General features: G+C 51.4%; 1 protein-coding gene across 1 annotated transcript; it reads left to right on the top strand.

Moving 5' to 3' along the window:
- Positions 1 to 110: 110 nt before the first annotated feature.
- LOC125424856 (inositol hexakisphosphate and diphosphoinositol-pentakisphosphate kinase 1-like) lies at positions 111 to 9551 on the top strand (the record flags this gene model as incomplete). The annotated part of the gene is made up of 6 exons (XM_048482294.1): positions 111 to 224; positions 859 to 1013; positions 2722 to 2823; positions 6101 to 6262; positions 8837 to 8958; positions 9446 to 9551. Coding segments are annotated over 6 exons (761 nt in total), but the record flags the coding sequence as incomplete, so codon positions are not given.
- Between the last annotated feature and the right edge of the window lie 1356 nt (positions 9552 to 10907).

Below are 10907 nucleotides of genomic sequence, written 5' to 3'. Positions count from 1 at the left end.
TCATCCCCTGCCAGCAGTATGCTGGCAGGGGATGATGGGAATTGTAGTCCATAACATCTGGAGGGCCACGAGTTTGACACCTGTGGTCTAGGGATTTTTTGTGGTCCTAGCCCTCACTTTGCTTTCTACCCTCTCTAGGCGGGAGGTTTACCGGATTCTGCAGGAAGAAGGAATAGATCTGCCTCGCTATGCTGTACTCAACCGGGACCCTGACAAGCCAGATGGTGAGTGGGGGTGGGGGCTGCTTTGGCGTGGCCTCTCCTTGGGGGAGTACATGTCCTTGAGTGGCCCAGTGTGGCTCTTTGGAGCACCCCTTCTGGCTTGCTGTCACAGCTCCTGTCCCCAGCCAGAGCATGCCTGGAGGGTTTGCGCTGGCTCTGGGGACCTGATTTGCCCCCTTGGTGAGTCTCCTCTGGAGGTGCTCTAGCTTGGCTGTTGCAGGCATCTGTAGCCCAGTGCTCAGGTGATAGTGGGCCAGGGAGTGGGGGGGGGGGTTGGTTTGGTGCATTCAGAAGCAGCTGGCCGTGGCAAGCTGCCTGCTCAGGCTGGTTGCAAGAGGCCGATAACCTCCTCCTAACTCACCGGATTCACCCAGGGGTGGCCAAAGGCTTCTTCCTCCAAGCAGACCCCAACCAACCACCTCTGCTTCTGGGACCTCAAATCTGCCAGCCCCACTGCAGGCTGCATGGCTTTCTACATGCCTCACCCCCCTCCCTAGTCTTGAGGGAGAGGCTCTACATAGCCCCAGCGGAGTGGCCGGGCACGAGGAGTGCTAGAAGGGCAGCCAAACTCTTGACTCTGCGGGGAGGGAAAGGTGTTTGAGGGTCTTAGAATGGTGATGTTACCATTTGGCTGCAGAGTGCAACCTTGTGGAGGGCGAGGATCACGTGGTGGTGAACGGGGCTGTCTTCCCCAAGCCCTTTGTGGAGAAGCCTGTCAGTGCCGAGGACCACAACGTCTACATTTACTACCCCACCTCAGCTGGAGGCGGCAGCCAGCGCCTTTTCCGCAAGGTAAGCAGAGTGAGGAGGAAGAGATAGGGAACAGGCCCAGGCTGTCGGTTCTGGTGCCTGGCTGAGCTGGCCCTGGGGGAGCTGCACGGAGTGTGGTTTTGTGAATCGGAGACCTTCGTGAAGGACTGTCAAGCAGGGCTGCAGTATCTGCTTCAATTCCTTATTACTTCCTGGGTGTAATTCAAGGCCCTGTTTCAAATTTGTGCTCCTCCCTAGGTTGAACAAGGTGTCTGTGTGTGTCTCATTTCACATGTTCCAATACCATTTCTAGTCTACTTCTGGATTGTCCCTTCTCTGTATGGACTTGGCAGGGCCTTACGTGGCGGTTTTCGTGGCTGTAATCCTGCTATTGAACTTTCTTTCCTGCCAGTTTAGAGAACTATAAGCCAGAATGGGCAGAAAATAAAATAAAAGGAACGTATTCCAAAACGGTTAAGGATCTGGCTGGTTTTCAGGACACAATCCCTGTGATACTTTTTATTAAGGCTGTCCCAGTGACACGCGTGGGTGTTTTTGAGAACTACTCAGCAGGCCAGATGTTCCAGAATAAGAACTGTTTTTCAGGTCTTCTCACCCTCTCACACCAGGGTATGGTGGAGTTTCTGACAGGCAAAGAAGAGTTAATCCCAGGTTGATCCCAGCCAGCAGTCCCAAAAGCTAAAGGCGAGATAACTGGATGGCAGCAATTTCCCCTGCCCCAGTGTTCCTAATCTCCCCCATAACTAGTGAGACTGTTGAGGTTAGTAATTGCTTGCGAGTTGTTGCATTGCCAGGAGATAGATTTACAATGTTGGCAAGTAAATCTAGTCAGTCAAATCCAAATTCTTTAGTCTACCTTGGGAACACTTTCACCATCACGCTCTTGCTAATTCATTAGCCTTCCTACCCTGTTTCCCCGAATATAAGACATCCCCTGAAAATAAGACGTAGTAGAGGTTTTGCTGAAATGTGAAATATAAGGCATCCCCCAAAAGTAAGACGGAGCAAAGTTTTTGTTTGGAAGCATGCCCAACGAACAGAACACAGAAAAATAAGACATCCCCTGAAAATAAGACATAGCGCATCTTTGGGAGCAAAAATTAATATAAGACACTGTCTTATATTCGGGGAAACACGGTAAGTCTCTCTTCATTGGCCAAACTAAGTAATGTATCAGTGAAGTGGTTTCACAGCTGTGTTAGTATAATCCAAACAGCTAAGAGTGCAGTCTGTGTCACACCTGTGGTTAGGGCCGAGGCAGAGACACCTCCTGCTTTTGAGTTCCAAGGTGATGAAATCTTCTTCGTTTCTCTACCCCTAAATGACCTGGCTGTGCAATGATGAAAAGGCCGACCTCACTCGTTCCCTGCACCCTTCGTGCCGCCATCCGGGGCATTTCCTTTTGAAGTGCTGCAGTTCTTTCATTGTTTTCTTCCCAATTGGTTGACTTCTGTCCTCAACATTGCTGTCCCGTGTTTGATCTAGGCAGGATGTTGTCCTCTGAGTGGGTGGTACTTCCTGTTGAAGTTGACTTATGGGCTGTGCCTGTTCACAGGGACACTCTGGCATGTGGTTGTCTGGCTCTGAGGCACTAACAGTGAGGGTGGGAGGGGGCAGCGGAAGGGTTGCATGAGGCCGGAATAGACCAGGCCTGCTGGGTGGTGCCGACAGTTCAGCCTCTGCCGCCACATTTCTCATACTCCTTTCCGGAGGTCTCTGCCTTTTTCAGATTGGGAGCCGCAGCAGCGTCTACTCGCCAGAGAGCAGCGTTCGGAAAACAGGATCTTACATCTATGAGGAGTTTATGCCTACAGATGGTACAGACGTCAAGGTAGGAAAAGTGTGGCTGGAGGACTTGAGGATCTGAGAAGATCCAGTTGCCTTCGATCAAAACTCAGCAGCTAGAAACCGAGCGTAGGTGTCTGCTTTAAACAAAACACAAAATATGAGTTTTGAACATGATTTGGCTTCTTGTGTTTTTAAAAATGATTACACTGAGCTTAAACTCCATCAAGCCTGAGCAAACCTCAGGTGGCAAATTTCTTTCTGTATCTCACCAACAAAGAAACTATCAGAGCTTTAATGTCAGTTTAGTTTTGAAAACAGCATCAGAGCAGTAATGTGAAGCCGGGCCTGGGGGGTGGGGGGGATGTTTGTGTGTGTGCAGACAGCAACAATCAGGAAAAAGGATTTTCCCACTAGATTTTTTTTTCCAGTAGAAAAACTGGGAAATTTGGGGAATGCTGGGGGGGAAAACTCTGAAATAATTCTCTTTGGAAATCAACAAAATGTTTCTAAAAGCAAAGTTTTACTTTGTGTAAAATGAAAATTTGTGTGTCTAGGGCTGTGGTGGCGAACCTTTGGCACTCCAGATGTTATGGACTACAATTCCCATCAGCCCCTGCCAGCACGGCCAATTGGCAGGGACTGATGGGAATTGTAGTCCATAACATCTGGAGTGCCAAAGGTTCGCCACCACTGGTCTAGGGTATCTTTTCCATAATTCTTTCCAAAATTGAATTAAGTGGAGGTTTAACTGACTGATAAGTTATAAAAACATAACATAACTGTAAAGCATACGTGACTGATAAACTGAATATATTTGACAATAATGAATGCAATATAGTGTGTTTCATGTGTGACAACTCCTCTCTTCTTGCTGTGTGCTCAAATATGATTTGATATGACTTTTTCCCTCTTTACCTTTTAAGGAACTTAATGCTGCCACTGGGAATTTAATTCCAAACCCTTTCCTTATAACTTTCCCCAAATTAAAGTGCTCAACTCTGAATCATCTTCATAAGTCTTCGTGGCCCTCATAATTTTCTCTAGTACTGTCTTCTGAGTTAACTAAAATCAATTTAAACGTTATTTTTCCCCCTTTAAATCAAGTAATTGGTTGCATGAGGTTACAGTTTTTAGTTCCAAAGTGAACAGAACAGTGTTTGGCCGTGACCTCTGGCTGAGGTAACCCAACCATTCACTTGGCTTCTCCCACTCGCTCCTTCAAGTGAGGTTTCTATCAGTTTCATTTTTTCCTCATTCTTATACTACTATGACCAACTATGGATTTGACTCCCTTTTTGGTCTCCCGATGCCGTCTACATGTTCTCAACTTTCCTTTTGGACAGTTTAAGGTTTTAAGTAACATGAAGTAACAGATGTCAAAAAGAGATCTGCTCTCCAGATTTCTGAACATCCTGCTGTCAGGTCATCTGTTCCTCCCCCAACCATGTTTGTTATCTTTTACTAAGCTCCACCCCTCAATTCTCTCTAGTACCAACCAACCAACCTCCTACGCAGCAGTGGCATAGGAGGTTAAGAGCTTGTGTATCTAATCTGGAGGAACTGGGTTTGATTCCCAGCTCTGCCACCTGAGCTGTGGAGGCTTATCTGGGGAATTCAGAGTAGCCTGTACACTCCCACACACACCAGCTGGGTGACCTTGGGCTAGTCACAGCTTCTCGGAGCTCTCTCAGCCCCGCCCACCTCACGGGGTGTTTGTTGTGAGGGGAAAGGGCAAGGAGATTGTCAGCCCCTTTGAGTCTCCTGCAGGAGAGAAAGGGGGGATATCAATCCAAACTCTTCTTCTACTCTTCTTCCTCTTCTTCTCTTTCTCTCTCCCCCCCCCCTCGGCAATTTATCTCTCAATTAAAGAGATGTACACCCAACACTTTGAACCATTCCAATATGTTTCCAGTCTTAAAGTGGAGCTGATATCTATGGAGGCCACTGGTGTGAGGGGTGGGGACCTGTTTGCAGGGAGCACCGTTTGGGCGGAAACTTGGCCAGTCCAGCCACTACCTGTGGTTTCCTTGGGCAGTGAGCCACCCAGGAGCCACTTCTGGCCAAGGGTTTGGATGCTGTCCAGGATGGGAGTCGGGTGCAGCAGCCTTTTTGCCAGGCAAGGGGAGGGCAACAGTGAGCAGGCCATTACACTGTCAACAGACTTGCAGTGGATCTCTGGGGAGAGGCACCCGTGCGGTGAATGGAAGGCTGGGGTTGGACTGCCAGTAAGGGAAATGGGATCCAGAAGGCAAAGCTCAAGCAGCAGACAACCAAAAGCTGAGGCTGGTGAAAGTCCCTCAGTCCTCTGCCTGCTCAGAGAGGTTGGGGGCATAGGAATGAGGAACTCCCCGGGGCATTAGGCATCCTTGCTGGTGAACCAGTTATACAGAGCGGGGCAGGGAAAGACGGCTCAGTTCCTATATGGAGAGCGCCCCAGGGAACTCTCAAGTTCTGTTACAGGCTTACAGTGTCAAATATAATGCCATGCTGACTAGTTGTCTCTCATTGTTTTGGGCCAGAGATTAGCAAGCGTCACTTCCGTTTTGTACTCCGGGCGCTCAGTCCCTGCTGGTTTTGTGTGTCTCCCCGAGAGCTTTGTGCTGCATTCACAGGGGGCTGGGCAGGGCTGAGACTGCTTGCTGTCACTTCACAGTTTGTCTTGTGTGGTCTTTGCACGCCCATCTGGGGCCCGTCCAGTAGTGAGTAGTGATCGGCAGGTACAGCAAGAGTACTTGTTCTCTTGCTTGGCGGTTTGTGCAGAATGCCTGTTGCGGTCATTAAAGGGGAAGGCTCTAAGTATGTGATGCATGGGCCTCAGAGTGGCAGGCCCACGCCCTCGCACTGAGCTGTAGGCATCTTGGCTGGGATTTATATTGGATGTGGGGCTACGGTTGGCTGCAGGTTTCGTTGGCATCCTCATCTGTGCTGGGGCGGCGTATGGGGCAAGATGCTTTGTTCGCTTTGCACTGTCCTCTGTGGGCCACATCAGGGTTTTTCTACTGGGGGGGCGTATCTGGGGCTGGAGTGGCTTCAGAAACTGGCTAAGTCTTGCTGCCCCTGTGCCCCCCCCCCCAAACACCGGTCTCTGCCATCCTGACCCCAAGACAGACATCCACGAATCTGTCAAATAGTATAATTCTTTATGCTAACTAAATTAGAAGTTATACATTTTATGTTTTTTAAAGCAGTCAAATAAATTAGGCTTGTTATCAAAGTAAGCATTGCGTATATGTCTGTTTTTCCCCCCTGGCTTCAAAATACCTGGGAAATTGACAGCTCTAGGTGAGTGAATGTATCAGCCCTTGGTTTCTGTTCCTCAGGTGTACACCGTTGGCCCTGATTATGCCCATGCAGAAGCCCGGAAATCACCTGCGCTGGATGGGAAGGTTGAGCGCGACAGTGAAGGGAAGGAGATCCGCTACCCAGTTATGCTCTCAGCCATGGAGAAGCTGGTGGCCAGGAAAGTGTGCCTGGCTTTCAAGGTTGGTAGCTGTGTAGCTCAGCAGTAGCGCACCTGCTGGGCGGCTCCTCCTGCCAGGGCCCCCAGGGCAGGGCAATCGGAGAACTATCTGTCTGACCACCTGGTAGATGAAGAGAGCCCACCTGGTACTCCGGTGCTGGGCAACCTGGACGTCCCAGTAGTGAGAGACCTGGAGGCCCCTTGACTGTCTTCTGGTTTGGTTTTGGACCTCTTTGGTCTGCTCTCCCAGAGTTCTTGCAGCTGTGAGATCTGCCACTTGTCCTCTTGATCTGTGCCCTTTGTGGCTGGTGAAGGCCAGCTGCGAGGTGGTGTGGAGAACCTTCTGGATATTATCCAGTGCTCCCTGGGACAGACAGCGTTCCCAGGGGGACTCAAAGAGCCAGAGGTGCGCCCACTCTTAAAGGAGCCACGTTTGGATCCTGTGAATCCGGCCAACTATTGCCCAGTTTCGAATTTACCGTTCCTGGGCAAGGTGGCTGAGAGAGCGGGAGCGGAACAGCTGCCAGCATTTTTGGATGATTTGCCAATGCTGGATCCCTCTCAGTCCGGCTCTCGTCCTGGCCGTGGGATGGAGACCATGCTGGTCACCCTCACAGATGAACTCCACTTATAGGTGGGCCAAGGCGGGTCAGCACTGCTGGGGTTAGTAGATCTCACTGCAGCATTTGACACAGTTGATCATGCTCTTTTGGCCCACTGTCTCGCCAGTGCTTTGGGGCACAGCTTTAATATGGCTGGCATCGTTTCTTCAGGACCAGGGACAGCAGGTGACATTTGGGGGGGGGCCTGTTCTGGCAGCATCCGTTTGTGTGGAGGGGGCTGCAGGCGGCTGTCCTCTCCCCGGGGTGGTTGAACCTGTGTGCGCAGCCCCTGGCATGGGTGGTTTGGAGCTTTGGCCTGGGTTGTCACCAGTATGCTGATGGCACCCAACTTTTTCTGCTGGTGGAGGGGCAGCCATCTGGAAGCCGTGACTGGCTGATTGAGAAAGAGCGGGCTGAGATTAAATCCATCGAAGTTGGAGGTCCTGTGGCTGGGTGGGGGTGGGGGGACGCCGGTGGAGGGTTTCCAGCTGCCCCCACTTGACAGTGTCTTTAACACCTGCCTCCTCCGTCAAGAGCCTGGGTGTGACCTTGGAGTCCTCCTTGTCTGTGGAGGCTCAGGTGACCTTTCCCCATCTGTGGCTGGCTGGACAGCTGGTCCCCTCCCTGCCCTGTGCAGACTCGGTCACAGTGATGCATGCAGCAGTCACCTCCGGGCTGGATTACTTTAACTTGCTCTATGCAGGCCTGCCCTTGAGGCTGATCTGGAAGTTACAGTTGGTCCAGAATGCAGTGGGGAGGCTCCTCACTGGGTGAGAGAGCAGATTACACCGAGATCACTCCAACTGTATTGGCTGCTGATAGAATTCTAGATCATATTCAAGGTTTTGGTTTTGTCCTTCAAGGCTTTCAGTGGTCTGGGGTCTGAGACCACATCTCCCCACATTGCCCGTGGGTGATGCTTTGGTCCTCCGGCAGTGACCTCTTGGTGACCCCTGACCCCAAGGACATCAGGTTGGCCTCAAGCAGAGCCAAGGGTTTTTCGGACCTGGCTCCAGCCTGGTGGAACTCTCGGCTGGGTGACCCCAGGGCCCTGCAGGACCTTAACCAGATGCGGGGGGCCTGCAAGGCCTACAATGTTCCACCGGGCCTTTGGATGAGGCCGTCCACTGGCCCACGTCATCCAGCCTCCCAGCCTCCCGATCTCCATCTCGCGCAATGTGCATTCCCTCTTCTCTCTGCGCCCCCCCCCCCCCAAAAAAAAAACCTAGAATGCAGAATCTGATGAAGCCGGGATGGGGGATTGAGGAAGCCACTCGGCTGGGGGTCTTAGGACTCTTATTCGGTCACCATCTTCTGCATTTTAGATTCTCTTGGGGAGTAACTAAGTTTTATTGAATGTCCTTGTTTTTAACTGTCATGTAAGCTGCCCTGAGCCAGGCCCAAAATGAAATAAAATAAAATCCCTGTTGCCAGGATGAACTCTGGTACTTGCTGGGCCCCCGCGCCTACTCTGGGAGCTTCTGCAAACCCTGCCCCAAAAGAGGCCACTGTGGGAGTCTCACAGAGGGTTTTCTGCCCTCCCAGGTTTTAAGACAGGGTGGCAGAATTAGAAGAAGAGTTTGGATTTATACCCCACCTTTCTCTCCTGTAAGGAGACTCAAGGTGGCTTACAAGCTCCTTTCCCTTTCTCTCCTCACAACGTTGTGAGGTAGGTGGGGCTGAGAGAGTTCCGAAGAACTGTGACTAGCCCAAGGTCATCCAGCAGGAATGTAGGAGTGCGGAAACGCATCTGCTTCACCAGATAAGCCATTGCCACTCAGGTGGAGGAGCGGGGAATCAAAACCCGGTTCTCCAGATTAGAATCTACCTGCTGTTAACCACTACTCCGTGCTGGCTCTCTTAAGTTGCTAGAGGGTTCTGGGGGTGTGTAGGGAGTCCCAGCTCTGCTGCTTCTGGGCCTGCAGTCTTCCTTCTGCCCTCTGTAGCATGTTGTCTGATTCTAACTTGTTTGTGTCTTGTCTTGTCCTCTGCAGCAGACGGTGTGTGGTTTTGACCTCCTGCGGGCCAACGGCCACTCCTTTGTCTGTGACGTCAACGGCTTCAGTTTTGTGAAGAACTCCATGAAGTACTATGACGACTGCGCTAAGATCCTTGGGTGTGTGTTGGTCCCACCCCTTGCGCTATTATCCAAGGGAAGGTCTCCCCTCTGGCAGAGACCTGGAGGCGACCCTCTTGAGGGTGAAATGGCTGGGGAGAGATCAGGGGCCAGAGCAGGAGAAGGCTTGGCTTCGGTGCCCCTCTGAGGGCGTCTGGTTGGTCACTGTGGGGAGGCAAATGATGCTGAGCCCTTGGTCTGCTCTAGCACAGTGGTGGCGAACCTATGGCACTCCAGATGTTGATGGACCACAATTCCCATCAGCCCCTGCCAGCATGGCCAATTGGCCGTGCTGGTAGGGGCTGATGGGAATTGTGGTCCATCAACATCTGGAGTGCCATAGGTTTGCCATCACTGCTCTAGCACAACCAGGCTGCTGTTTTTATTGGCCTCAAGCAAATCCGTCTCCAGAAAGCTGAGTCTGTAACGGCCCTCACGGGGTGGGGGTGGGAGCTCTGGCAAGCTTCCTCTTCGCTTCTTCTTGCAGGAACATTATCATGCGTGAACTGGCTCCTCAGTTCCAGATCCCCTGGTCCATCCCGACAGAGGCAGAGGACATCCCTATCGTGCCGACAACCTCAGGGACTATGTGAGTGTCACCGGTGCAAAAGCCAATTAAGCAGGTCACGTGATCAAAACAGAGGGGCTTCCATAAATACAGCGCCGGTTATGTGTGTGTTTTCCAGACTTGGAAAGGGATCCCAAAAGCATACGGAAAGTCTGATTGAAGTGGGTGAAGGGCCATAGGCAGCGTGCTTAGAAAAAAATGCTAATAACTGAACTTCTGCTAGTACAGTTTGCCTAAAGCACGTTTTCTGCCCCCTTAGGGCTCCGTCTTCCAGATGGTTATGTTACCATCCCAACTGAGCAGGCGGGGTAATATATGTATATATATGGCAAAGCCTCCTGGGCAATCGGGGCCTGGCCTCTCCAGTCCGTTTGCCCTGCTGGAGCCGGCAGTAGCCCTCAAGTGTGGAGTCTTCCTAAGCCTTTCCCACGTTGCACCTTACAAAACTGTTGGTCATATTCAGTCTTCCGTTCTTCCTTGATTGTCACTGTCATCCAGGTCAGCCACGTGAAAAAGCCCCGTTTTCTGCACCCTGCTGCCCTCCGAGACCTAAAATTTCTGTAGGGCCGTGATGGCGAACCTTTGGGACTCCAGATGTTATGGACTACAATTCCCATCAGCCCCTGCCAGCATGGCCAATTGGCCATGCTGGCAGGGGCTGATGGGAATTGTAGTCCATAACATCTGGAGTGCCATAGGTTTGCCATCACTGCTCTAGCACAACCAGGCTGCTGTTTTTATTGGCCTCAAGCAAATCCGTCTCCAGAAAGCTGAGTCTGTAACGGCCCTCACGGGGTGGGGGTGGGAGCTCTGGCAAGCTTCCTCTTCGCTTCTTCTTGCAGGAACATTATCATGCGTGAACTGGCTCCTCAGTTCCAGATCCCCTGGTCCATCCCGACAGAGGCAGAGGACATCCCTATCGTGCCGACAACCTCAGGGACTATGTGAGTGTCACCGGTGCAAAAGCCAATTAAGCAGGTCACGTGATCAAAACAGAGGGGCTTCCATAAATACAGCGCCGGTTATGTGTGTGTTTTCCAGACTTGGAAAGGGATCCCAAAAGCATACGGAAAGTCTGATTGAAGTGGGTGAAGGGCCATAGGCAGCGTGCTTAGAAAAAAATGCTAATAACTGAACTTCTGCTAGTACAGTTTGCCTAAAGCACGTTTTCTGCCCCCTTAGGGCTCCGTCTTCCAGATGGTTATGTTACCATCCCAACTGAGCAGGCGGGGTAATATATGTATATATATGGCAAAGCCTCCTGGGCAATCGGGGCCTGGCCTCTCCAGTCCGTTTGCCCTGCTGGAGCCGGCAGTAGCCCTCAAGTGTGGAGTCTTCCTAAGCCTTTCCCACGTTGCACCTTACAAAACTGTTGGTCATA

This window comes from Sphaerodactylus townsendi, unplaced genomic scaffold, assembly GCF_021028975.2.
Source record: "Sphaerodactylus townsendi isolate TG3544 unplaced genomic scaffold, MPM_Stown_v2.3 scaffold_1238, whole genome shotgun sequence".
Classification (NCBI taxonomy): Eukaryota; Metazoa; Chordata; class Lepidosauria; order Squamata; family Sphaerodactylidae; genus Sphaerodactylus; species Sphaerodactylus townsendi.
Note: the sequence above shows the minus strand (reverse complement) of the source record. Positions and strands in the feature narration are given on the sequence as shown.